Source organism: Crocuta crocuta, unplaced genomic scaffold (assembly GCF_008692635.1).
Source record: "Crocuta crocuta isolate KB4526 unplaced genomic scaffold, BGI_CrCroc_1.0 scaffold20, whole genome shotgun sequence".
Classification (NCBI taxonomy): domain Eukaryota; kingdom Metazoa; phylum Chordata; class Mammalia; order Carnivora; family Hyaenidae; genus Crocuta; species Crocuta crocuta.
The window spans coordinates 7,774,453-7,801,848 of NW_027527932.1; the positions used below are offsets into that span (position 1 = coordinate 7,774,453).

Consider the following 27,396-nt stretch of genomic DNA (forward strand, 5'->3'; position numbering starts at 1 on the left):
CTGAGTCGTGTGTACTGGTAAGTCTCTCGGAGGCCGGGTGGAGACTATGCTGTGGGGCACGAGCGGATGCAAGGAGAGCCTTGAGGGGCAGGGAGAGCCCGGGGGTTTAGTCCGGGATGGCAGCAGTGGAAGGCGACAGCGGGCCGGTGGCCGGGTGCCCCCTGAAGGAGAGCCTAACAGGTGTGCTGGTGCACCTGGGAGGCGGAGGAGAACAGTCAGGAACGACCCCCACCAAGGTGGGTAGCAGGCCCTTCGCTGCCGTCAAGGGGCCCGGGCACGAGCAGGCTTTGCTGAGAAGGTGGCCTCCAGGAGGAGACGTCCGGCGGGCATTCGGAGCTGTGGTCTGGGATCCAGGGAGGAGGCTGAGGTGACCCAGATAAGCTGGGTGAGGCGCTGGGGCTGGACGCGGTTCCCTAGGGGCCGGGTGTGCACACGGGGGTCCGGGCACCAGAGCCGGCTGCCGCTGGAGGTCGGGAAGAGAGCGGGTCCGAAGGCAGGCAGAGGAGCGGCGGGGCGAGGCCGGGGCGGGCCCTGCCGGCGGCTGGAAGCCAGCTGCTCCCCTGCCTCGGGAGGAGCCGCCCTGCGCTTCTAGAAGCACAGCCCGGGAAGTCCTCGGAGCAGCCCTCCGAGCCCTGGAGCTCTGGCACACCCTCTCTGACCTTCTCAGGAGGGGATTCACCCCTGTAACGCGGCGCGGCTGGGGAAAGCACGGCCAGCTCTTGCAGACTTTTGCCACAAAAAGGAACGAAGATGATGAAATGAGGATATAAGACGGAGGGCTCTTATCTCTGGTTTCTTTCAAATGTGGGAAATGCAGCAAGCGTGCGACCACCGGAGCAGAGGTCCTGGGCAGCCGGCCGTGGAGGGAGGCCCACACTGTGTGGCTGAGGCGGGGGCGGTCCCCAGGGCCGGGCACACCCATTGTCACAGCGGGAGGGACGGCAGGGAGCCGGGCAGGGCTCCGTGTTGACGGCCCTGGCGGGTGGCCTTGCCTCCCGGACATGGTTCCTAGTAGGTGGTGTGGGCAGGTGAGCAGTGTGGGTGAGACCCCGTGCGTCCAGGTCACTAGAGAGAAGAGAAATCTCTTTCTGTTACTCAGTGCATCTCCTACCACAGTGACTTTGTTTGCCCATTTCTTGGAAAATTGGCACTGAGCTTCCTTCGTCTGTCTGCTTGGTTACTGGGTACAGACCACGACATTCATAAAACACCTTAGGTACTTTACTTACCCAGCAATGGTTGCTGCCTGCTGCCTTGAGGAATCTCTTTTTCATTCAAGATTTGTTACTCTAACACCAGAACTTTAAAGCCATCCTAAGAGCGATGCAGGTGCTTTTGGAAATAGAGATTATGTTCACACTGATTGAAATTTGATTCATAATAGCTTAGCTTATAGTAACTTATTACTGAGAATTTTTAATTACTTCACATGTAATTGATTTGTTCTTCTCAGGTGTATTTCATTAAAGAGCACAATATTGTTGCACCGTATAAGATAGAAAGGGTAAGTAAAGCTTTTCATTTACTCCTAGCACCTTATATGGTGATTTTAAGCAATAAGATTTTGTGACTTTATTCACATCTTTAATCGAACAGGAGAATTATAAAGAGTACTTAAAAGCTTGTTACCAGCAGTTATAACATAATTATGCAAGGGAGCCACAGACTTTAGCCTAAGGGATTTCAGTAAACTTTTTGACTTAAAAAAGAAATGTGTCTAATGGGGGGGAATAAAGCTTAAATTATTAGATTAGAAATTGAAATCAGAATATGTGTCATTTATCAGATGATTTGCTGTGTTTTTTAAAATGTTGGAGAAATCTGTGTAGGTTATAAAATACCCTTGAGAGCTGAATAATAATTTATAAATTGTCTGAATTGAGAGACGCCCTGAGCCCGTTTGCTACAGTTCTGGCTGTCCAGGCCTTGTCACGGGAGCACAGGCGTCACACTGAAGCGTCCTGTGCGTCACTTAATTCTTTGGCGTCAGCTTAAGTTATGGTAAAGGCATAACGCCTCCCAAAAGAGGGTTTTTACAGGACCTGCATTCAGGCTGGCTTCTGCCTACGGACACCTCCGTGCATGAGGACCAGCCGCCCCCTCAGAGCAAACGGCCCCACGGGCTGAGCCTCCGTCTGTCCCAGGCCCGCCTGCGGTTTCTCAGCCAGCACCCGGGGAGCTCGCAGACGACGCGCTGCGGCTCTGGGGTTTACGCACCAGAAGCTGCAGACATGGGATTGAATTACTCTCCACTGGCGCTGTTGGCATTTGGGGAAGGATAGTTCTTATTTGTGTGGGGGCGTACACACACCGCGGGTGTAGACACCCCTACTCACTGTTCCGCCTGGTGTTGGGTAGTACCTCTGTACATTGGGGTAGTAGGAACCCCGCCCAAGTTGAGACCCAGTGCCTGGGGGACTCTCCCTCCCATCGCTCGCCTGATACCCACCTGAAGTGCAGAGCTGTTCTTGGTGCACTGAGAAGTCACGTAAAAGGAGGTGAGAGAGGTTGTCTGAAGCAAAGTGAAGCTCTTTTGTTCCAGCCTGAATTGGAACAGCCAAAGATTTTCAGAGGTAACAGAGAGAGTGACATTGATGGTGATCATGAGAGATGGCGGAATAGGGAGCCCGCGTTCCTCTCATTCAAACGTTTCAGTGTGACTCACACTGATCCAGTCAACGATACATGGACTGCCAGTGCCTTTTGTGACGAATCTGGAGACCAGTTGAGAGGCCCTGCACCACGGGTTAGCACAAAATCAGCCCCATGGAAGCCAAGAGGGATGTTTGTAACACGCTTTCAATGTAGTCCCGCCCCCAGGACCCTACCACGTGATGGGCGGGAACCCCCAGCTCCTCCTGAGAGAAAACTGGACCGTGTGTCCAGGTTCTGACTGTTGGAGTGGCTGCCCCGAGGGACTGGCTTTGGTATTCCTGGGTTGGAGCGCTAACAGGACCCCGTGTGCTCTAGTGCCTGGGGCCACCGACCAAGGAAAAGCTGGGCATCAGGCTGCCGCTCCAGGGACCAGTGTGCCAGCAGACAGAGGGCGGGGTAGCTGGGCACACTCTCCCTCAGGGCAAAGAGAAGAGGAGAGTACGTGACACATCACATGAGCCATCACAGTAGATGCTCACCTGTCCTCTAAGCACCCGAATGTTTGAAGCAGACATTGACAGAATTGAAGGGAGAAATTGATAGCAGCACAATAATAATAGATTTCAATGCCCACTTTCTTTTTTTTTAACGTCTATTTGTTTTAAGAATGAGCATGCGAGTAGGGGGGAGGAGTAGGGGAGTAGACCAGATGAACCTAAGAGACAGAGAACATTCTACACAACAGCTGCAGAATACACATTCTTCTCAAGAGCACAAGGAACATTCCCTAGGATATATCACATGTCAGGTCACAAAATGAATCTAAGAAGATTGAAATCATACCAGGTATCCTTTCTGACCACAGTGGAATAAAACTAGAAATATACAGCAGAAGGAAAATTCACAAGTGTGTAGAAGTTGAGCAATACCAGGGATGATCAGTGGGTCAAAGAAGAAGTAAAAAGGGAAATAAAAAAATACCTGGAGACAAAATCAAAAACAGAACATGCCTGAACTTGTAGGGTGTGGCAAAAGCAGTACTAAGGGGGAAGTTTCTAGTGATACGTGCCTGCAATAAGGGAAAGAAACCTCTCAGATTTAAAACCTAACTATGTATTGGGACCTCATCAAAATAAAAACTTCTGCGCAGAGAAGGAAACAGTCAGCAAAACTAAAAGGCAACTGACGGAATGGGAGAAGATATTTGCAAACGTATCAGATAAAGGGTTAGTATCCAAAATCCTTAGAGAACTTACCAAACTCTACACCCAAAAAACAAGTAATCCAGCGAAGAAATGGGCAAAAGATCTGAATAGACACTTTCCCAAAGAAGACATCCAGTTGGCCAGCCAACACACGAAAAAATGTTCAGCATCACTCATCATCAGGGAAATACAAGTCATAACCACAATGAGATACCACCTCACACCTGTCAGAATGGCTGACATTAACAACTCAGGCAACACCAGACGTTGGCGAGGATGTGGAGAAAGAGGCTCTCTTTGCATGGCTGGTGGGAATGCAAACTGTTGCAGCCGCTCTGGAAAACAGTATGGAGGTTTCCTCAAAAAATTAAAAATAGAACTAACCTACGACTCAGCAATTGCACTACTAGGTATTTATCCAAGGGATACAGGTGTGCTGTTTCGAAGGGGCACATGCACCCCAATGTTTATAGCAGCACTACCGACAATAGTCAAAGTATGGAAAGAGCCCAAATGTCCATCGATGGATGAGTAGGTAAAGAAGATGTGATGTATATATACAATGGAGTATTACTTGGCAAAAAAAGAAAAGAAAAGAAAAGAAATCTTGCCATTTGCAACTACGTGGATGGAACTGGAGGGTATTATGCTAGGCGAAATTAGGGAAAGATAAATATCATATGACTTCACTCATATGAGGACTTTAAGACACAGAACAGATGAACATAAGGGAAGAGAAGCAAAAATAATATAAAAACAGGGAGGGGATCCAAACAGAAGAGACTCTTAGCTATGGAGAGCAAACAGAGTTTGCCGGAGGGGTTGTGGGAGGGGGGATGGGCTAAATGGGTGAGGGGCGTTACGGAATCTACTCCCGAAGTCACTGTTGCACCATAAGCTAACTACCTTGGATGTAAATTAAAAAATAAATAAATCTTTAAAAAATTAAAAAAAATTTGTGCAGACCCAGGCACAGCCCAGCAGGGGCATTGCAGATGTTCCTAAAGGAATCCCTTTGGCTTCTTCCCTTCCTTTGATTTGATTTGTGTCCCTTCTTGTTAGGGCAAAATGGAGTATGTCTTCGAGTTGGATGTTTCAGGGAAAGTGGAAGATGTTGTGGAGACGTTGCTTCAGGTAAGCCAGCGCCTTCCTGGGCAGAGACTTCGAAGCAAATGTAGGCAGAAACTGAAAAAAAATCTTATTTGTTCGTCTCTCTATCTAACACCATCATTTCTTTAATAAACACGAAGCAGATTTACTTGAATTATCTTGTTTTTGAAAACTGTACGTTAGGAAGAAGTCAGGAATGCATCAGAAGCAATCTTAACTGTTACTAGAGACCAGAATGATTGCTGGTTTTCATTGTTTCTAAGGAAATACCTTTGTATCGTTTTGGAGAAAAAAAATAATAAATTCTTGCATTTTTGTAATATTGTAGCTTCACAGAGCTTCCTGCCTTGACAAACTTGGGGACCAAACTGCTATGGTAAGAGTTTCCAAAGATCGGTGTCTATTTCGTGAATTAACTTGTATTGAGGTTTCGCTCCTAAATCCATATTTCTTCATGGTTCTGTTTTAATAGATAACAGCTATTTTGCAGTCACGTTTGGCCAGGACATCATTTGACAAAAATAGGTAAGTTTCTAATGATCTCATTCCCGGATTCTAACCGAGAGTGCCTTGAACATGAGTTTTTTCCCAAGGAACTTAATCTTGTCTCCCGTCTGTTTAAAACTCCAAGATTTCCCGATTACGCGGCTTAGGGTCTAGCCCGCGTGGATGCAGTGCCTTCAGTCGCTGGTGTCCCGTCTTGAATTCTGTGCTCTGTGCGTGTGTGCAGATCCCGAGCTGGATGGTCTCTTCCCTCTGAGCCTCCATACACGTTCCCTGTGCTGAGAGCAGCCAGCCTCCTTCCTCCTTTCACCTGGCCGACTCTTGCTTACCCTTCTGATTCTAGCTTGGCTATTGTTCTGGAAAGTCTTTCCTGACCCTTCAGGCTGCGATAGGTACCTTCCTCAGGTGTCCCGCACGGACTGGGAACCTGTATTCCTACTTGTCCCGGGTTTTTTTCATTGATTTTCTCGGCTTTTCTAAGTACACAACCTGTAAGTAATTATGCTTTTTTACGGACCTGAGCTCTTACTGACTGCTGCCTTCTGTAAGTAGATGTGCATCTCCTCTCTAATCCCACCGTAACTGCGCGGTAACTTGTTATCTGCAGGGTCAGGGCCTCACGCTTTATCTTCCTTTCCGGTTTATGTCTTCTCTATGGGCCTTATGCTGCACTTCTATATAAGTTTAGAAACCGCTTGTCAAGTTCCATAAAAGGAAGCCCACTGAGATTTTGATTGGGATGGCAATGAATCACTCATTTATTTAGGCCATCTTTAATGTCTTCCTTAGATTTTCTCTCTAAAGGTCTTTCCTCTCTCGTGTTAGATTTATTCCAAGGACTTCAAATTTTTAATGATGTTGTAAATGATGTCCTAAAGAAGTCCTTTTCTGTTCAGTGCTGATATATAGAATGCAGTGTGGTTTTTTTTTGTGTGTGTGTGTACTCAATTTGTTGCTAAACTTCGTGATCAGTTCCATTTACTTCACATGCAAATTCTTTATTTTTTTTATTTATTTTTTTTAATGTTTTTTTTTATTTATTTCGAGGAGAGAGAGAGAGAGAGACAGTGTGAGCAGGGGAGGGTCAGAGAGAGAGGGAGTCACAGACTGAAACAGGCTCCAGGCTCTGAGCTGGCAGTCAGCACAGAGCCCGACGTGGGGCTCGAACCCACGAACCGCGAGATCATGACCTAAGCGAAAGTCGGACGCTTAACCGACTAAGCCACCCAGGCGCCCCGCAAATTCTTTAATATGTACAAAATCTTATTATAAATTATTGCAGTCCCTGCTCACTACATATCATTTTTATTTTAGATTCTTATTTTAGATTTCTGCATTTGTAATTACTCCAGCTTAGGACAACACAGGAAGTATTGGTTGAATAGATTAATTTATGGATTATGACGTACCAGGCTTTTGGTAGAGGCTTATGTTTATTTTATTTTATTTAAAAATTTTTTTGACATTTATATATTGTTGAGAGACAGCATGAGCAGGGGAGGAGCACAGAGAGAGGGAGACACAGAATCCAAAGCAGGCTCCAGGTTCTGAGCTGTCAGCACACAGCCCGACGTGGGGCTTGAACTCATGACCTGAGCTGAAGTCAGATGCTTAACCAACTGAGGCTCCCAGGCGCCCCCAAGAGGCTTATGTTTATAAATGAGATTAGTGTGTAATATTCTGTTTTATGGCTGTCTTTGTGAGACTTGTGACCTTACACTACATTCTAGAGTGTTGAAGCCCTTGCCAGGAAAGGCACGTGGCTGGTAATGTTTCTCTGTTTATGTTTGTTTGCTTCTTTTTCTGTTTCACCTACATAGCATTGATTTTCTTTCTGTTTCAGTGCTTGCAGGATATTTTAGGTAAGTGGATTGCCAGGGGAAGAATAGCTTCCATTTCAGGAAGGAAAAGGGATAAGAAGAATTAGCTTCTCTTGACCTACTTAGAACGCATAATTCTTCTGAGTAGCAATTTTTTGAATCTTGGCCTTCAGTGTTGCATTCATTTTAAAAATGGCTCACTGTGGAGGTTTTAATTTAATCCAGTCTCCAAAATGTTAAGCTGAGGAATTTGGAGAAGAAACTTCGGCGGTATAAAACATGGTGTGCCAGTGTGGTGTCCTTCCTCTCAAAGAACAGTAACCTTTGGCCAAAACAAGCTTCCATCCTAGTTCCGAGGAAATACTTTCTTATTGAAGAAATAAAGGATAACTGTATTTATTTTTCTCTACCGTTCATTCTGAAAACTTTGACATCCTCACACGTTGGAAGAATAACATAATGAACAGAGATGCCCTATAAGTCCCCAAGTGTTAGTTTGTTAACATTTTGTGAGATGTGCCTTAGTTCTCACGCATGTTCTGCATTTGTGTGTGTACACGTATGTATATATATGTGTGTGCGTTGTGTCTGATATTTATTTTTCCTTTATACTCATAGAAAGTATATACATATAAGTCATGCGTACTTGTATGTAAATGTTTGTGTTCTATACAAAATACATTCTTTTTCAGAACCACGTGATACTTCACCCACCACCATCTCATCATGTGTCTCTGGCGAGGGTATCCTCCATATTATTACAGTGCTCTGGTATCCCCCATATTATTACAGTACTCAGGGAGCAATCATTCCATAGCATCATGCAATTTATAGTTTCATATTCCAGTTCCCCCATACAAACCCCAAAACATCCCCTTTAAAGGATTTTATTTTGGACTAATTTGGGGTGTAAAGGAAAGGCAGAAGGAGAGTACACAGAGTTCTTCTACAGCTCACCCGCTTTCCTCTGCTGTTAAACGTCTAGTCTGTCGATGTGGCCGTATCTGGTTGGACAGAGTCCTAGATTCCTGATTTTTTTGATGGTATTTAAATTTTATTTTGCAATTATTTGTTACTGGTACATAGAAATACAGTATTTTGCTGTTGTTGCTTGTTTTGTCTTTTACATCCATCTTGTATCCTGTGACATTTCCAGGTTGACTCATTAGTCCTGGAGGGTTTTTGTAAATTGCCTAGTTCTCCATATATACATAATCATTGAATCTGTGAATAATGACAGTTTCACAGAAATCTTTATGGCTTTTATTTCTGCGTTTTGCCTCCTTGTACTGCTTAATGAGTATGTGGTGGAAGCACATCCTTGCCCTGTTCTTGATCTTGCTGGAAAAGGGTTTGTTTCACCGCTAAAGAATGAGGCTAGCTGTAGGTTTTTTATAGATGCCTTTCATCAGAATGAGGAAGCCCCATTTTATTCCTGGTTTGCTGAGAGTATTTTCAACAATAGGTTTAGAGTTTTGTAATTTTTTTTTCTTGAAACGATAGTTTTTTCCACTTTATTCTTCTGAATTATGTTGTTGATTTTTTTCAATGTTAAACCAACCTTATTCATGGAATAAACCCAACTTGATCATAAGTATTCTTTTTATATTACTTGATAACATTCGGTTTGCTTTGCTAGTGTTTTGTAAAGGATTACTGCATCTCTGTTCATGAGGGACACTGCTCCATAAACCTTCAATGTATCTGTCAGGATTTGCTATCAGGGTCATATCAGCCTCATCAAATGAGTTTAGCAATGTTCCTTCATCCTCTGTTTTCTAAAAGAGTGTGTGCCGGATTGTATTTCTTCTTTAAGTTTTTAATAGAATTTACTGGTGAAGCCACATAAGCCTGAACGTTCTTATTTATTTAATTTATTTACTAGACATGAGACTGTGTATGTTGTCTATTTCTTCCTGTGCCTGTTTTTCAAAAGATTTGTCCACTTCATAGTGCATTTATTGGGACAAAGTTGTTACTGTCTTTTTAATGTCAGTGGGACCCATAGTGATGCCCGCCTCTTTCATTCCTCATATGGAAGCTGTGTGCTTTCTCTCTTCTTTCTTTGCCCGCTCTGCTAGGGCTTTTTATTAACCTTTCGAAGAACCAACTTTTGACTCTATTGATTCTTCCCTACTTTGCTATTTTATGTAAACTTGATTTCCAGTCTTCTGATTTCCTTCCTTCAGCTCCCTTTGGGTTTAACTGTTCTTTTTCTAGCTCCTTACAAAGATCAGATCACCAGTATAGGACCTTCTTTCTGTCCCTCCATGTAAATTGGCCTCTAAGCACCGCTTCAGCTGCAACCCACACGTTTCACGTTTTCGCTGTCAGTACTGTAAAATGTTTTGTGATTTCCTGTGCCATTTCTTCTGTGACACATGGCTTATTTAGAAGTATGTTGTTTAACCTCTGCCTATTTGGAGATTTTGTTATTATTTTATTGTTACCAACTTTCAGTTAAATGCCAACTTGGTTCAGAGAATATGTTCCGTACGTTTCCAGTCTTTTGATACTGTTAGAGGTGTTTTCAGCCCAGCATGTGGCCTGCGTTGGTGAATGTTTGTTTTGTCCCTGAAGGAAGGTGTAAGGTGTGCCGTGGCAGTTGTTGAATGTAGTGCTCCCTCAATGCCATTCAGTTCCACCTGCCTGCTGGTTGTTCTCATCGTCTATACTTGTCAAGTCTTTGTTGATTTGTTTTATCAGTTACTGAGAGAAGAGTGTTGAAATTGCCAGTAACGATTGTGAAATTATTCCCACTCCCATTTCTGTCGATTTATGGCTTGTATATTATGAAGCTCTATTGTTAGGTTCACATACATGAGTGAGGGAGGGAGGATCCTAAGCAGGCTCTGCACTGTCGGCACAGAGCCCGACACAGGGCTTAGTCTCATGAACCAGGAGATCATGATCTGAGCCGGAATCAAGAGTCAGACAGACGCTCAACCAACTGAGCCACCCAGGCGCCCCTAGATGTGTAATGTCTTCTTCTTTTTTTTTTAATTTTTAATGTTTATTTATTTTTGAGAGAGAGAAACAGAGCATGAATAGGGGAGGGGCAGAGAAAGAGAGAGGGAGACACAGAATCGGAAGCAGGCTCCAGGATCCGAGCTGTCAGCACAGAGCCCGACGCGGGGCTCGAACTCACAAACTGTGAGATCATGGACCTGAGCGGAAGTCGGATGCTTAACTGCCTGAGCCCCCAGGCGCCCCATGTAATGTCTTTTTGATGCCCTGAGCCCTTCGTCATCATGAAATATCCCTTCTGATCCATTTGTTTTGAAGTCTGCTTTGTCTTCCCTGAACCTGGCCGTACCCGTTTTCTCGTGTGGTATGATTGTATGGTATATCGTGTTCTGTCCCTCTACCTCTAACCTGTCTGTGTTTTCATTCTATTTCCAAACAACACATACTGTATATAGTTCAGTCTTACCTTTCCTACAGTCTGACAACCTCTCCTTTTTCACTGGGATGCTTAATTCATTTGTAGTTACGTATTATTAAGATAGTTGCTTTCAAACCCGCTGTCTCAGTATTTGTTAACATTCCATTTGTTCTTGGTTTTCCTGACTCTCCATTCTTGCCTTCTTTTTGGTACGTATAATATTTTTAAGTATTCCATTTTATCTACTGCCTTGACTTTTTAAGCTGTGCCACTTTGTGTCATCTCTAGTCATTGCTCTAGAAATTACAGCACGCACGTTGGGCCATAGTGTGCCTTCAACAATAGTATTACACTACTCTACAACAATATAAGATCCTCACAGCAGTCTATTTCCATATAGCGTCTCCTGCCCATTGTGAGCCTGTGGTCCTCTATTAAATTTCTACATATGGCCTGAAGCCCATAACACAGTGTTCTTATTTTTGCTTCAAAAAAAATCATTTCCTTTTTATTTTATTTTTTTTATTATTTTTTTTAATGTTTTTATTTATTTATTTATTTCTAGGAGAGAGAGAGAGACAGCGTGAGCAGGGGAGGGTCAGAGAGAGAGGGAGTCACAGACTGAAACAGGCTCCAGGCTCTGAGCCGGCAGTCAGCACAGAGCCCGACGCGGGGCCCGAACCCACAAACCGCGAGATCATGACCTAAGCGAAAGTCGGACGCTTAACCTACTAAGCCACCCAGGCGCCCCAAATCATTTCCTTTTTAAAGGAATTTAGCTACATACGTGTGTGTGTAAACTAAATATACAGAAAAATAATTTTTGTTCCACATACTCAGATATTTAAACATTGACGCTTTCCGCGGCCCCAGTGCGTGTAATCTGGCATTGGTCCTCCTCAGCTTGAAGAACTTTCTGTCGCATTTCTTACAGTGCAGGTCTGTTCGGGGATTTCTCTCAGCGTGGGTCTGTCTGAATGTGTCTTTATTTCCCCTTCACTTCTGAAGGGCGTTGCTGTTGGATATGGAATTCTAGGTCGGTTTCCTTTTCATTAGTTTAAAGGTCTGCGTTCCGCCGTCTGTGGGTGTCCCCCCCGCTTTGCTGCGAGGTCGCGTCACGTGTGCCTCTGTTGCCCGTGCGGAAGGTGTGGTTTTCTCTGTGCTCCTCCTGCCTGGGGCCTCAGAGTTTCGGGCTGTCTCTCGCCGGTTCTTCAGCATTGCGTCCCTCGGTATCTCTTCTGCCGCAGGTCCGGCCGCTTCCCCGGGCCTGGAGTTGTGCCTGTGTCAGTGTGTTTTGTATATTCCCTCGGCTGCCAGATGCTCTGTTCGGTACTTTTTTTCCTCTCATTTTGTTTCACTTAGGCCACTTTTTGTCGACCCATGTTCAGCCCGACTGGACTTCTCTGCTGTGTCGGGTCTGTCGTTCAGGTTGTTTACGTCCTCATCTCTTCTAACCAGCTTTTCACTTCCACCGTTTCCTCTTGCTTCTTTCTCAGGGTTTTGATTCCCCTGGCGAAATCCCCCTTCCCTTCACATGGGTGGTTCATCTTCTAGATCGTTAGCATGTTTATTGTCTTGAAGTCTCCCTCTGGCGGATCCAGCCTCGAGTCACCTTCCATGGACGCTTTCCTCTCAGGAACGTGGGTCATATTTTCGGGATTCTTTGTGTTTCCTGTAACTTGTTATCACGTGCTGTTTACTGTGTTTTAAAAAGAACTGTAGGGACCGAACTAAATACTATTTACCTCCAAAAGTGGTTGCGCCCTCCCTTCTCGCGTCCGGCCTCCTGTGCTGCGGCTGTGACCGCGTGCTGACCGTGTGGCCCTGGCCGAGTGGGGCTCGGGCTTCGCCGCGGCTCTCCTCACATCCCCGTCTCTCTGCGGGCCATCGAGACCTCCTTCCGGCAGGGCTGGGGGTCTGAGCACTCAGCAGGGGCTAGAGCCATCCTGTCCTTGAGGCTTGCAGCTGAGCCACCCGCTTTCTGAGGCGTGGGGGACGTCCCTCTGCCCCCCACGCGGTTGACAGCGTTTACGCACCGCTGCTGGGCAGCCCGGACTCCACCGTCTGCTTCTCTGAGGCCCTGTGTCCCCCGCCGCCCTCCCTTGTGTCTAGCACCCACTGGGCCCCCGCCCGCCCCCCGTGCTTCCTCCCTTCCTTCAGGTTTCTCTGCAGCCTGAGCTCTCTGGCGGCTTTGAACAAGGCTTGGGTAGCCATCCTGCTGGTTTTGTGGGTAAGGTCAGAGCGCTGAGGTCCCCTCCACCTCTCAAGGAAGCTGAAGTGTGTCCCTCGGGCTTTTGTCCCATTGTTACTTAGAAGGAAGATTTTTTAAAATATTTATTTATTTTTGAGAGAGAGAGAGAGACAGAGCGTGTGCATGTGTGCATGTGCACAGGAGAGGGGCAGAGAGAGAGGGAGGGAGACACAGGATCCGGCCAGGCTCCACGCCGCCAGCACGGAGCCCTGAGCGGGGCTCGAACCCACGGATCATGAGGTGATGACCCGAGCCGAAGTCAGAGACTTGACCGTCTGAGCCACCCAGGCGCCCCAGGGGAGACTGACTTTTCAGTTACTTTTACTAAGGAATTGCTTTTAAATATCGATGATGTGGTCGTTTCCCTCTATTTTGTTTTAATTAGTCAAACAAAAAGAAAATGGGCTTTTTTGACCTGTTAAATAATTCAGGAGGGGGTGGTGGAAAAATCATGTCTGACTGGTTTTTCTGCAGTAAATCCACAAAGCAACTACCTTGGAAATGGCTGCAGGCGATTGTAAGTACACTCACAGCCTTCCCCTCCGTGCCGGAACGGCTTCCGGGACCATAAACAAAGGTCTTAATGGCACAAAAATAGAAAAGTGTGTTAATCTAAGAATAGTGTCAGGGCACCTGGGTGGCTCAGCTAGTTGAGCGCCGGTCTCTTTGGGTTCTGGTTATGGTCTCATGGTTGTGGGATCGGGCCCTGCGTCAGGCTCCTTGCTGACAGCGCTGAGTCTGCTTGGGACCCTGTCTCCCTCTCTCTCTCTCACAAGATGAATGAACTTAAAAGTAAGGGTTTCACAGCCAGTTTATGTTGGGAGGAAGAACTGAGCTATAAAGGATTATTTAGGGGGCGCCTGGGTGGCCCAGTCGGTTAAGCATCCGACTTCGGCTCAGGTCATGATCTCACGGTTGGTGGGTTCGAGCCCCGTGTCGGGCTCTGTGCTGATAGCTCGGAGCCTGGAGCCTGTTTCGGATTCTGTGTCTCCCTCTCTCTCTGACCCTCCCCCACTCACACTCTGTCTCTGTGTCTCAAAAATGAACATTAAAAAAACTTTAAAAAACATAAAGTATTATTTAATATCATTTACTTGTCTGTTTTCTATGATACATAAGCTCTTCTGTTTTTTCTTTTTTAATTTTCATGATACCATTTAAAAAAATGTCAGGTTTTTGTTTAAAGTGCCCGTTTAAATTTAAGCAACCAATTCATATTACCCTGGTTCTTGCGTTAAACGCGGTGTTTGGACGCCTCATGCCGTGGCTCCCGAGAAAGTGAAACCTAGAAAGTCGATTGACATCTGGTTTTTCTTGCTTTTGCTGAAACCCGAATCTCAGGTTGCAAAGCGTTTCGGAGCAGCCGCACATGGAATGCAAAGCAGAAATGGTGACGCCGCTGGTGACAAACCCCGGGCACGTGTGCATCACGGACACAAACCTGTACTTCCAGCCCCTCAACGGCTACCCGGTGAGGAGGGCGCCGGCGTCCCCGGGGCCCCGCACCACCCCGGGGCCCNCCACCGCGGTGGGCGGGTCTTCTCGTTCCGCAAAGTGCACGTGATCAGATTTCACACCCACGTTTGTAAGGAGGTGTGGCTCACCTGGATCCCTCCGCTTTCTGGACGGCTCCCTAGAAGAGCGGAAATCCCGGTACAGCCTGATGGGCGGTCGGACCGTTCGGTGCGACTTTGCGCTGCAAGGACGTGTTTTCTGCCCTGGGAGGCGACGTCCTGGAAGTGCCCCAGGCTGCTGGGTCAGCCCCCAGGTCAGCCCCCAGGTCGCTGCGCATCCAGCACTGGTGTGTGGAAAACGGTGCTATGACAGACTTGTCCAGCAGGTGGCGCGGGGCCCGCCNTTTTTTTTTAAGTTATTGATTTTGAGACAGAGCGTGGGGGAGGGAGGGGCAGGGAGCGAGGGAGACAGAGAATCCCGGGCAGGCCCCGCCCTGTCGGCGTGGAGCCAGACGGGGCGCTCAACCCCACGAACTGAGACCCTGGCCTGAGCTGAAACCAAGACGGGAGCCCAGAGCCGGAGGCGAACTGCGCCGCCGGGCGCCCCTCGGTGGCTTCTCTAACCTTGCTCTCCCCTTACGAGCAGTTTAAGCCTTTAGAGAAGCAAGACGATTTTCATCCCCATAAAGAACGAAAAATTTAGAGGCCCTGCTTAATACCAGAGTTGTTTATGAGCCTTATTACAATGTAGTTTTTACGGAAACAAAGGACAAAAATCTGAAAAAAAAAGATGTACTCTGCCAGTTTAAGCAGACCATTGATCTATAAAAAGGTAGCAAAATTCCCAAGGAGTTAACCGTGCCAGGACGTTAATATTCCTTATCACCCCGCAGCCTGGCAGAGTCCTGAGCCAGGACTGTCATCATTTCTGGGTACTGAGGGAAGGTAGCAGGACTTGTGCGAGGCATAGAGATCGTGAAACAGGGCAGACCAGGGGCGCCTGGTGGCTCGGTTGGTTAGCCATCGAGTCCGGCTCAGGCCATGATCTCATAGCTCTTGGGTTCAAGCCCCGCATCCGGCTCTGTGCTGACAGCTCGGAGCCTGGAGCTGCTTCACATTCTGTGTCTCCACCCCTCTCTCTCCCCCTGCCCTGCTCGCGTGCTGTCTCTCCTTCAAAATTAAATAAACATTTTTTAAAAAGTTTTTTTAAAAAAAAAGGAAAAGAAAAAGGGTAGAGCAGAATGTAAAACCAGAAATGGAGAGAGTGCGTGGGTGCGCCCATGTGGGGAGAGGGGCAGAGAGAGAAGGTGAGGATCCCAGGCAGGCTCTGCACTGTCAGCACAGAGCTCGATGTGGGGTTGAACCCACAAACTATCAGATCATGACCTGAGCCAAAATCAGGAATCAGACGCTGAAGTGACTGAGCCACCCAGCCGCCCGTAAACCTCCCTTTCTAGTTGTTCACATGTAACACTTTGGAAAAGCAAGATTTGGCCTTTTTTTCACCTTTCTGATACCAAAGGACAGCTGCTAATTGCGTCAGAATGTTGATGTTTGAGACTGTCTTTCTATTTTAAAGAAACCTGTGGTCCAGATAACACTCCAGGATGTCCGCCGCATTTACAAAAGAAGGCATGGACTCATGCCTTTGGTGAGTTTGTGTGGAATGTCACCTGGGGTGGAGGGTTGTCATACCTCAATGGTTTGTTGACTTGAAACACCCAGGGCATGTTTGAAACGTGCACGTATGCTGTCATAAGTGCATCAACTCGAAGTCTTTCTTTTGGACGAGCTTTGTGCATACACACAAACACCGCACACGTATTCATATACACACACGCGCGCCCGCCGCTGAGTCAAATTTGTATGTGGAGATTATAAATAAGACCTACAAATAAAAAAATAGAATGTTTAGTTGAATGGCTTTGGGACTTACGTAGCTTATTTTGAGATTGCACAGTCAATACAACGCTATTTATTTTACGGTTTTCTTTCTGAATTTATAGGGCTTGGAAGTGTTCTGCACAGAAGATGACCTCTGTTCTGACATCTACCTGAAGTTCTATGAACCTCAAGACAGAGATGACCTCTATTTTTATATTGCCACGTATCTAGGTTTGGCGCTCACCTTTCCTTGTATCTTTTCATATTCGTTGTATCTATTCATTCTAGTCTATTCGTCTTCTAGTTCAGCTCCTAAGTGCCTGGGAGAGGAAGTTAGAGAATTGCTCTGGTAGACTCACCTTTCCGGGTCTACTGACTTCTTATCAGGAACTGTGGTTGGCAAGGTGGCTTTCCAAAACCTAAGCGAGATAGAAGTGAAACTTGGTAATGGCTCATTCCAGTTGTGTATTTTAAAAACTCTTGACAAATATATTTAAATGTTTTTTACACTTTAACAACTGCCCCGTTGAATGGATTATAAAGCATCCACCTGATCGTTTTTATGTTCAGTCGTGTCTTATATTCGTTTATGGAAACCCCAGATTCGGTGTGTTCATATGAGGCAGGGGGTTACCCAGTCACGTGTTTGTGATCAGTAGCTGTGTGGTCTGGACCGCAGAGCTGGACACCACCAGCAGAGGAGCACGTGAGCCGTCTGTCCTCAGTACCATGGCCTTGATTTCCTTTTAACCTACATTTCCTCAGTCTTCCATAAAAACGTGAATTTTCCCACCTTTGTGAGAAAGCCCACATATATTTTTCTTTCTAGGCATAAACGATACGAAGTTGCCTGGTTGAATTAACTTATTCTTGTTTACAACATTGTCAGAAAACTACAATGGGTTGATTTTCAAAACTAGATGTTGGGCTTTTATGAATGCCATCTTAGTTTTGTTTGCTGCTTTTACTCCCCTAGAAATGGAATTTGCCCTCAAGGAAGAATCATTTATTTACTCCCCTAGAAATGGAATTTTTCCTCAAGGAAGAATCGTTTATTTACAATAAGAAATTTATTTTCTAGTAGGTTTAGAGTTTGTTTTTTTCTTCTCATATTAAGCTCTTGCATTTAACTTAATGCCTAAGTATAGCTCTGATACAATTGACTTATTTTCTGCCTCCTGATTAATTTTTTTTTCGTTTTATTTCTCTAACTATATAACAAGATTACAACAAAAAACTCAACTTTCATGGTGAGTCCTCAAATCTCAAGTCAAAGAACTTGCCATGACCTAAAAACCTGTCTTCTATAAAGCCTCCTTATTCTCTCTGGTATTGTTCCTCAGGTTGGTCAGACGTTCTCTGAGGTGTTCGGAGTGTGGGAAATGAGAAGCAGCATTTTGATTTTTTAACCCCGGGTAGCTGGTTAGGGAAGCAACGTGGTAAAAGTCAGTAATAAATATTGAATCAACAGATGCGTTAGATAAGTCGCTTGGTGCAGCCAGCAAAATGTTGACAGCAGAATTTCTCAACAAAATGCAGCGGTCAGTCCCTTTCTGCTCTCTGAGACGAAGGCTGCCATACTTGGGGCCACGTGCTGGCTCCACATCGTCACGGTAGTCTGGCTGGGGGAGGGGGCAGCCCTCTGGTTCTCCTCATTTGAGAAATTGGGTTTTCCTGCCGGAGACCCTTTTCTCCTTCAGCCTTACTCCTCACCCAGGTACATAAGACATAGGCGTCAGCAAACGAGCTGTAGCACACCTCTTCCTAATCCAGAAGAAAACTAAAAGATTGTTTTTGTTTTGATTGCATAAAAAAATGGAGGAAATAAGCTTTTACCAAAGGTCATGGCTTCTTAAGGGCGTTGAAACAAGCACTTTGTTTATGTTGTAGACTATGTATAAGATAGTAAGTATTATACATTACCGTGTAGTATTTACATATTTGCTCCATACCTTCGTATTTGTTTTCTTTCATACATCTAATATATAAATATGTTTTATATCATATATGTAATAATATTCCCTCCTGGGTCTTGGAGATATTCACACTTAACACAACAGCTATTTGGTGAAAGCCAACCATAGCCTCCTTTTCTTTTTTTTTTTAATTTTTTTCAGTGTTTATTTTTGAGAGACAGAGTGTGAATGGGAGAGGGGCAGAGAGAGAGAGAGAGAGGGAGGGAGAGAGGGAGACACAGAATCGAAAGCAGGCTCCAGGCTCTGAGCTGTCAGCACAGAGCCCGATGTGGAGCTCGAACCCACGAACCTTGACGTCATGACCTGAGCCCAAGTCGGATGCTTACCGACTGAGTCCCTGACCCCCCCAGGTCCCCCTTGTTTCCTGAAAACGTGTTTTTCCAAAATGCACCGAAGGGCCTACATTTACAGCATCCCGTTTTGACACGCTCGGGGACGTGCCTGCCCGCCCAGCGTGACTCTGCGGGCCCTGTCCTCCCAGAGCACCACGTGGCGGAGCGCACGGCCGAGAGCTACACCCTGCAGTGGCAGCGCGGGCACCTGTCCAACCGCCAGTACCTCCTGCACCTCAACAACCTGGCCGACCGCAGCTGCAACGACTTGTCGCAGTACCCGGTGTTCCCGTGGATCATCAGCGATTTCTGCAGCGCAGAGCTGGGTAAGTGCCACACAGCCGGGTTGGTAGGGGAGGCGGGGGCCTCCCTGAGACGCGTGTGTGACGCGTGAGCACGTCAGCAGCCCTCCTGATTTCTTTCTGTTTTTACGGGAGGTGCTAATGTCCATCTGAGACTCTGGCTAAGCCTCATATGACTTCTCTGTGGGTTTTACAAGTGTTTTCTCCACTGCCTCTCATTTTTTTTATTCCTAAAGAAAGCAACTGATACTTATTGAAAGACATAACCAGAAAGCGTGTGTACGCTTTGAAGCCACTGTTACCATTATTACCTCTAAGCCATTTTTTTTTAGCTTTTATTCACTATTGAGAGACAGAGTGTGAGCCGGGAGGGGCAGAGAGAGAGGGAGACACAGAATCCCAGGCAGGCTCCAGGCTCTGAGCTGTGAGCACAGGGCCCGATGCGGGCCTCGAACTCCCCAACTGTTAGATCATGACCTGAGCTGAAGTCGGATGTTTAGCCGACTGAGCCACTCAGGCGCCCCTTTATGGCCCTGACTCTTGCTCTGTCCTCTGGCCGGAGAGCTCTTGGACTGGATAGCCACATAGGCAGCTCTCTCACCTTCTCAGATATTCCTGGCCTCAGCCCTGGATCTCCCCGCCCTCCACCCCTACTCTGTCTCCCCATAGCACCTGTCCCTGCGCATGACCGTGTGACTTTTTATTTGGTCTTCCTGTACCCTTCCCCCCCCTTAACAATGGCTCCACAAAAGCAGAGGTGGTTTGTCTGTTTACTTATCTCATGCATCATCAGCACCTGTAAGAATGCCTGGCACGTAATAAGGCACGTAAATGGTTTTGGATGAAATAAAAAAATCTATTTCTTTAAGTTTTGGCAATACACATTTATCCAATAAGTATTGGAAATCGGTACATTACAGACCACTAAAAAAGATTTTTCTCATTAACATATATCAAGGGGTACAAGGTATCTGCAATTAGGATTTCACCTCTTCGAAGTGCTGAGAATCCAGTATGAATCTTCTTTTTTAATGTTTGTTTATTTTTGAGAAAGAGAGAGAGAGTGCACAGCAGGGAAGGGGCAGAGAGACACAGAACCTGAAAGCAGGCTCCAGGCTCCGAGCTGTCAGCACAGACCCTGACGCAGGGCTCGAATCCATGAACCATGAGATCATGACCTGAGCCAAAGTCGGACGCTCAACCAACTTAGCCACCCAGGCGCCCTAACTACCTCTAATCACCACATTTGAAGTACTTAAGGTTTTCCCTTTGAAAATTTATTCCAGGGTGTCATATTATTTTAAAATTCACCCTCAAAAAAGAGATGGCCAAAAGTAATGATTGGTTATTCATTCTAGAACATGTAGAAAATACTTACATATTTAAAGAAGGAAATAAAAACCATCAATCATTACATTAATGAGCAGTAACCATTTTAACTTTGTGTGTATTTATCTTTCAAATTACTTCTAACAAAAATGTGATTGTATTCTAATTTTATATTCTAATATTTCTAAATAATGTATTGTGAACAATAAATTCCTTCTGACAGCTGACTAATTGAACTCTTACCCTTGAAAGAAATAATAGATTTTCTAGGAATATGAGAATTGATTTCTCTGCTACTATTCAGTCCCCAATTCTCTAGTTGTGCTATTAATACAGAAAAATAATGTTGACTATAGTTCCATTTAAACAATAAATCTCGTAGAAGAATACCGGCTTTTAAAATGTGTTTATTTTTGTTGTTTTTCTTGGAATATAGTTTTTTTTAATTTGTAATTTTTTTAAATAAAATCAGTATTCAGGGCATCTGAAGTTACAGATGCTACTTTTTTTTTTTTTTTTAATGTTTATTCTTGAGAGAGAGAGAGAGACAGTGAGCACACAAGTGGGGAAGGGGTGAGGGGGGCGGTCGGCACAAATCTGAAGCAGGCTGCAGGCTCCGAGTTGTTAGCAAAGAGCCCGACATGGGGCTCAGACTCACGAACTGCCAGAGAATGACCCGAGCTGTGGGACGTGTAACTGACTAAGGCCCCCAACCCTGCTGTGCCCCTGGAGATGCTAATCTTTAGTGACTTTTGCTGATTGAAAGCTCAACCTCTAACCTTTACAGCTGCCTAAGTAACTATCAGACACTAATTCTAACGGGTCTGTCTCAACTTTTTTTTTTTTTTTTTTAAATGTTTTATTTAGAGACAGCGTGAGCAGGGGAGGGTCAGAGAGAGAGGGAGTCACAATCTGAAATAGGCTCCAGGCTCCGAGCTGGCAGTCAGCACAGAGCCCGACACGGGGCTCGAAACCATGAACCGCGAGATCATGACCTAAGCGAAAGTCAGACGCTCAACCGACTAAGCCACCCAGGCGCCCCATGTCTCAACTTTTTAAAAAACTATTTGTCCAAATAAATGCAGGCTTGTGTATCTGTTGAGCAGGAGGTGAGGTTATTAGGTAGAAGCTTGCCTGCTTCATTTAATTCATTTTCTAAAATGCATTTATTTCTACAGATCTGTCCAATCCGGGAACGTTCCGGGATCTCAGCAGGCCCGTCGGGGCCCTGAACAAGGAGCGGCTGGAGAGACTTCTGGTACGTGGGCTTGGGGATACCCGGCTGCTAAGCAGCTCCACCAGCTGTGGCCTCTGTTTCTATAGAAATGGAAACTCTTCCCCAGGACTTAGGGGCGAACTACGCCAAGGGGCCAGAGGCTCTACGTCATATTTTTTCCTGCTCTCCTCTCCGCCCACCGCCTTCCCCCATGAGTTTAGCTCCTCGCCCGCCATTTGCATCTTCGGCCTAAAGTTCAGGAGGTAGGAATTTACTGGCCACAAGTCGGCTGGCTTAGCTTCCTGAAGATGCTCTCCGGTAAACTGCACGAGAGATGCATACAGTCCGTTTATTCAGTCCAGCCCAGCCCTGGTCCCCCTGAGCAAGAAGAGCAGAGTACGTGTCACAGGAATTCTGTGTGTTCACAGTCCCCTCCCTTTTCTATTCCTACTTAAGACAGGAATTAAGGGCCATAACGTAGCCACGCCGCGATTTTAGGCTTCTGCTCCATGGGTCAGTGTATCATTTTCGGGGGCAGCACTCAGCAGGCTCTCTCTCCGTGTGTTGTAGAGCCGCTACCAGGAAATGCCGGAGCCCAAGTTCATGTACGGCAGTCACTACTCTTCTCCGGGCTACGTGCTCTTCTATCTTGTTAGGATCGGTAAGGCCCTTTGTCCTCACTCCCCAATCCAGTGTCACTTCACGTGGGTTCTTCCGTGATTCTGTTACCTCACTTTTCTCTGATTTCCCCTCTAGCCCCGGAGTACATGCTGTGCCTGCAGAATGGAAGATTTGATAACGCGGATAGGATGTTCAACAGGTTTGACCCAATGCTTCGCTCCTTTTTTTTTTTTAATGTTTATTTATTTTTGAGAGATTGAGAGAGAGACAGAGACAGAGCCCAAGCAGGGGAGGGACAGAAAGAGAGGGAGACACAGAATCGGAAGCAGGTTTCAGGCTCTGAGCTGTCAGCACAGAGCCTGACATGGGGCTTGAACTCATGAACCGTGAGATTATGACCTGAGCTGAAATTGGCTGCTCAATGGACTGAGCCGCCTAGGCTCCCCCACCCCTCCGCCCCCCGCCTTACCATTTTTAAAACTCTCTGGTTATAAACGTGCAATGTGTTTGTTTCAAAAAACCGGATACAAAAATGTCAAGAAATGTTAGGAATCACTAATTGATATATCTTTTCCTTTCAGGCTTTTTCTAGTCGTGTGTGTGTGTGTGTTACTGTAAGAACTTCTTTTAAATACAGTTGTTGTCCTGCCTGTTACAGCCTCATATTAGATGTTGATGTTTCCCCATATTATCAAAAGATCTTCAAAACCATGATTTTCTAAATTATCGTATCACATCCTGATAATATGCCATAATTTAAGTATTTTATTAGTTTCTCTATCGTTGGACATTTAGACTGTCTCTATTGTATTGTTATTCTAAATAATTCTATTAATTGAATACAGTTCCCTTTGAGCATTTAAATTTTTAAATTGTAAAGGTAATACTTTCTTGCCAAAAAAAATCTGAAAATATGAAGAAGAAAATTCAGTTCGCTTGGCCTCCCGCCACACTGAGGTGATATTCATTCATCTTTTCGTCTGTGCCTCTCCAGTCTTTCTTTAAATTGTACGCATGTTCATTTATAAGTCCTTTTTGAAACAAGCTAGTACAACAGCTGCACCAGGTGCTCGGTGTTTGGGCCGCGGCCGCCCTTGGGCCTTCGATGAGGCCGAGCATGCGCTGAGGCTCCCGGCGTGGGCTTGGCGACACCCCGTGCGGGTCGGTGTCCTTGCCCCGTGTCCCTCCCTGCGTCAGCTCAGGGGGTGTCCCCCCTGTACACGGGGGCCCTCACACAAGTGTCGAGAGTTGTGGGTTAGTGAGAGGAATGAGTCACTACAGGTAAAGTGTAGACCGACACCTAGCTGCATAGACCGCGACGCGGTTGGTGTTTCACTCACCCGAGACTTCCGATCAGTTGATTTTGGGTTTTTGTTTTTTGTTTGGTATTCAGTATTGCAGAAACTTGGAAAAACTGTTTGGATGGTGCCACAGACTTTAAAGAGGTGAGCAGTTATTAAAGCTAATGATCGATCACTGCGCTTGTGGTTTCTAAGTGCTTGAAAAAAACTATTCATGGCTCTTCCTTTTTTTTTTTTGTTCCCCTGACACTTTCAGTTGATTCCCGAATTCTATGGCGATGATGTCAGCTTTTTAGTCAATAGTCTGAAGTTGGATCTGGGCAAGAGACAGGGCGGGCAGATGGTTGATGACGTTGAACTCCCGCCCTGGGCACGGAGTGAGTACCAGCGTACAAGTATTGAGTTCCAACGGTTCCTCACCTGGCAGTGTCACTGCAGTATTATTATTACATGTAGCTGCCTGGGTTTGTTTTGTTTTTTTTTAACGGCAGTATAATTTTCTCTGTGAATGAGGCAGTATCGGTCCTATCCAAATCTGAAATGGCCTGTGAGTCTATGATCTAAAAACACTGATACGTATTTGAAAGAGCTAAACGTTGTGAACGTGAGTTTTGCCACTCCTCCCCCCTCCCCACCAAAATTTATATTTCATACGACGGGGGGTGGGGAGAAAAATACCTCATTAGGAAATACGTACCTTTGGGTCTCCCAGAAGCTTTCTCTGCATATCTGCATACAGATAGACAAGAGAAATGGGAGGAAATGAACGAGGACTGTGATGTTCTGATCGCATCTAATCTCACAGGTCCCGAGGACTTTCTCCAGAAGAGCAGAGACGCCCTGGAAAGCACTTACGTGTCGGAGCACCTTCATGAGTGGATCGACCTGGTATTTGGCTACAAGCAAAAAGGCAGTGATGCCGTTGAGGCCCATAATGGTATGTGATAGTCTTGGAAAGTTCCTATAGCCTTTGATATAAGCAAAAGCAAACCAAAAATAGAAAGAAAAAAAAAAAGAGAAGAAGAAGAAAGAAAAGCTGAGACCAGAGCAGTCAAGTGCATTTGTGCGGCGGAAGCGTCTGACATCCGCCCCCAGGATCACATACTGAGCCACAGGAAGAGGGTCTTTTGCCGTTAAGAACACCAACTCCGCATTGATCTCGGGAAGTGTTGTTCTACAGTCTTCCCCTTCTAGCACGTCCTCTCCATCCCACCCAGCAGTCTCAAGTAAAACTCAGAATATGCTAGAAGGGCGCCCTCCATTCCTACGAAGGGCCCCAGAGTATCGTATTCACGGAGCAGAAAGACGCGGGCAGAATTCCACCACCGCCTCAGTCCGGTTCTTACCACCTCCAGGTCTCCCAGTCTTGCTCACAGGGGTGCCCGAGCTGAAGGTGCCGGGCTGTGCAGGGTGGTTTGTGCCTCCCCAGGGGGCGGCAGTGCTGACCGGGAGCCACCCGAGCTCGCAGACTGAGCTGCCAGTTAGATTTCTGCTCAGCGAGAGATTGTAGCCCAAGTTGACATTCATTGCTGTCAGATATTAGCATACTTGCCAAGTGACCATCAATTTCTTTGACTAAGTTGAAAGTTGTTGAGTTTTAAAAATCGTGTCCAGAGTGTGTATTATCTAAACAATACCTCTTTCAATAGCGGTTTTCATCTCTTTTTTTTCAGTATTTCATCCCCTGACCTATGAAGGAGGCGTAGACTTGAACAGGTATCTTCCTACTTAAGTTACCAAACACTTAATGCATCAGGACCCCCGGGGGGCTCAGTTGGTTGAGCGCCTGACGTGATTTCGGCTCAGGTCATGATCCCAGGATCGTGGAATGGGCCCCGTGTTGGCCTCCATGCTGAGCATGGAGCCTGCTGAAGATTCTCAGTCTTTCTCTCTCTGTCTGTCCCCTCCTCCCCCACTTGCACTTTCTCTCTCTAAAATTAAAAAAAAAAAAAAAAAGCTTACAGCAGCTCTGTGAATAATACTAAGGTACGGAAGTTTTACGATGAATTCTGTCTTACCTTCACCACGAGGTAAGCTCCCGAGCCTCAGAAAATTGATCTCACGGTCTGTAATGAGGCCCAGACAGTCCCGGCACGTAGTAGTTCTCAGTCAACAGGAACAGTGTGAGGCTTCCTCCCTCCCATGTTGAGCTGCATCATTGGATGTTTGTGCCTTCAAGGAACTCGAGCCTCGAGGTTCACTGCCTTATCTGTGTTCTGTCCCGAAGCATTGAGGACCCTGACGAGAAGGTGGCCATGCTCACCCAAATCTTGGAATTTGGGCAGACGCCAAAACAGCTCTTTGTGACGCCACACCCCCGACGGATCACCCCGAGGTTTAAAAGCTTCCCCCAGACCTGCGGCCACACTGCTTCCCTGGAGGGTTCTCCAGGTACGTCCCGGACGGGGGTGAACGTGAGCACTGTCTGTGTGTCTTTCCTGACCAGGGTGTTCCCCAAGTGTTTGGCCCCCTTACTGCGGTTCTGCCAAAAAACGACTCCGGCCAGCCTGGTCTTGTTGCTGTTTTGTGTTTAACGACTGACTTCAAAGAAAATCAGTTTACTTTGATTTCCTGGGGGTGGTACTCATGTCACACGAGACGTGGCAGGACTCGGTCGTCGTCCTGCTGCTCTCCCGTGTGCTTTTCCCGCTGGTGTTTGGTCCTTCCGTGGGCGTGGCCTCTCTTCCCGGCTCTGCCCCGGGTAGGACTTCCTCCATCCCTAATCCTCTCCCCGCCTCACCCCCCCACATACAGGTCTTGACTTCCAGGTGCCTTATTTTCTGTATCGAATTCTTTTGTCTGATTCAGTCATTTGACAGACATTTCCAGGGTCTCTCTTGTGCGCCGGGCGTGTGCTAGGTGCTAAACATGAACTTGACCCTGTCTGTTCTCACACCTAGCATGTGGAAAAGGAGGCACGACTCCTCCCCTGTATCCGGTTATGCATGCTGCACGCGTCCCGTGGGACAGCCTCAGCCCACAGGCTCCCAGCAGGGAGCACAGGACGTGGGGGTCGGGAGCACAGCCGTGTGGCCTCCTCCGGGCTGCACCCCTGCTGGTGTGCCGGCACCTTCCGCCCCTGCGCACAGCGGAGCGCTCTCCCCAGCGGGAGGAGTAGCTCCCAGGGGCCCCGGGGCGGGGGGGGGGGCTTTTTCTCTGAGAGGTCAAGCCCCACGGGTTTGGGTCACAAGGACCACAGGACTGCCTTGTGATGCCTCTTCAGGCCCTCTCCTGTTTAGTCACCAGGCTCGTACCAGTGTCTTGTGACTATTTTAAAGGGTGATTGTTCCGGCCGCTCAGGAAACAGGAGGGACGGCTTCCCTGTCCCGTCCGGGGCACTTGGAGCCCTGATCACATCTCTCCGCTTTCTCCCCCTTAAAACCTAAAGGACGCTGCAGCGTCTTTCGGAAACGGTCAGGTCTTTGCAAGATGACACACAAGGAAGTGGTTGCTCAGTCTGTGTTTCCTGAAGCCCCTACGCGAGGGCCCGAGTGACAGCTTTGCGAGCCCTGATAAGAGTCTAAAATGCCTTCCATGCCGCGTGCATTCTGCTTAGTCTCTCTGCAGAGGGTTTTGTCTTATTGAGATTATACATCTTATCCTTTTCCCTTGACTGTCCGGGAGCCGCCTAACAGGTACATTTCAAAATAGTTCGATTTCAGAGGGACATTTTGTTTCCTTGCTGGTTTGCTTTCAATAGAAAATACTGTGATTCTGATGTGCGTTGCCCTGGAAGCTTGTTCAGTTGACTCACTTAGCAACCGTTCCATGTAGTCTCCCCAGGTGAAGAGTCTTTCGAAGACCTGACCGAAGAAAGCAAAACCCTGGCCTGGAGCAACATCAGCAAACTGCAGTTACATGAGCAACACAAAATCCACAAAGAGTAAGAGTGTCTCTTGCCGTCCTTGCACACGTCAGGGTCTTGGCTTGGGCTGACACAGCTTTACGTGGGGCTCAGGGGGCGGAAATTCTCTTTCAGTGTTGTTTCGGTTGGTTTTTATCCCCCCCACCCCGAAATGCCTGTAGTGATCAGCCATCTAACGTGGGTGTAGCAAGGAAAGAAAGTTTGGTACAGAATGGATTTATTTCAGCATCCCACACTGCCCTTTCT

At 46.6% G+C, this 27,396-nt stretch overlaps 1 protein-coding gene across 1 annotated transcript in view; it reads left to right on the forward strand.

Moving 5' to 3' along the window:
- NSMAF (neutral sphingomyelinase activation associated factor) overlaps nucleotides 1–27,396 on the forward strand; it is a 47,764-nt gene that overhangs the window by 9,517 nt on the left and 10,851 nt on the right. Inside the window, exons 5-21 of the mRNA XM_077751819.1 lie at nucleotides 1,454–1,504; nucleotides 4,863–4,934; nucleotides 5,239–5,286; nucleotides 5,383–5,435; nucleotides 14,212–14,341; nucleotides 15,904–15,975; nucleotides 16,331–16,439; nucleotides 18,666–18,842; nucleotides 21,326–21,405; nucleotides 21,934–22,024; nucleotides 22,120–22,183; nucleotides 23,378–23,429; nucleotides 23,542–23,662; nucleotides 24,091–24,222; nucleotides 24,959–25,001; nucleotides 25,513–25,676; nucleotides 27,060–27,168. Coding sequence (XP_077607945.1) covers nucleotides 4,869–4,934; nucleotides 5,239–5,286; nucleotides 5,383–5,435; nucleotides 14,212–14,341; nucleotides 15,904–15,975; nucleotides 16,331–16,439; nucleotides 18,666–18,842; nucleotides 21,326–21,405; nucleotides 21,934–22,024; nucleotides 22,120–22,183; nucleotides 23,378–23,429; nucleotides 23,542–23,662; nucleotides 24,091–24,222; nucleotides 24,959–25,001; nucleotides 25,513–25,676; nucleotides 27,060–27,168 — 1,511 coding nt within the window. The 5' untranslated portion in view covers nucleotides 1,454–1,504; nucleotides 4,863–4,868. The remainder of the gene's footprint in view (nucleotides 1–1,453; nucleotides 1,505–4,862; nucleotides 4,935–5,238; nucleotides 5,287–5,382; nucleotides 5,436–14,211; nucleotides 14,342–15,903; nucleotides 15,976–16,330; nucleotides 16,440–18,665; nucleotides 18,843–21,325; nucleotides 21,406–21,933; nucleotides 22,025–22,119; nucleotides 22,184–23,377; nucleotides 23,430–23,541; nucleotides 23,663–24,090; nucleotides 24,223–24,958; nucleotides 25,002–25,512; nucleotides 25,677–27,059; nucleotides 27,169–27,396) is intronic.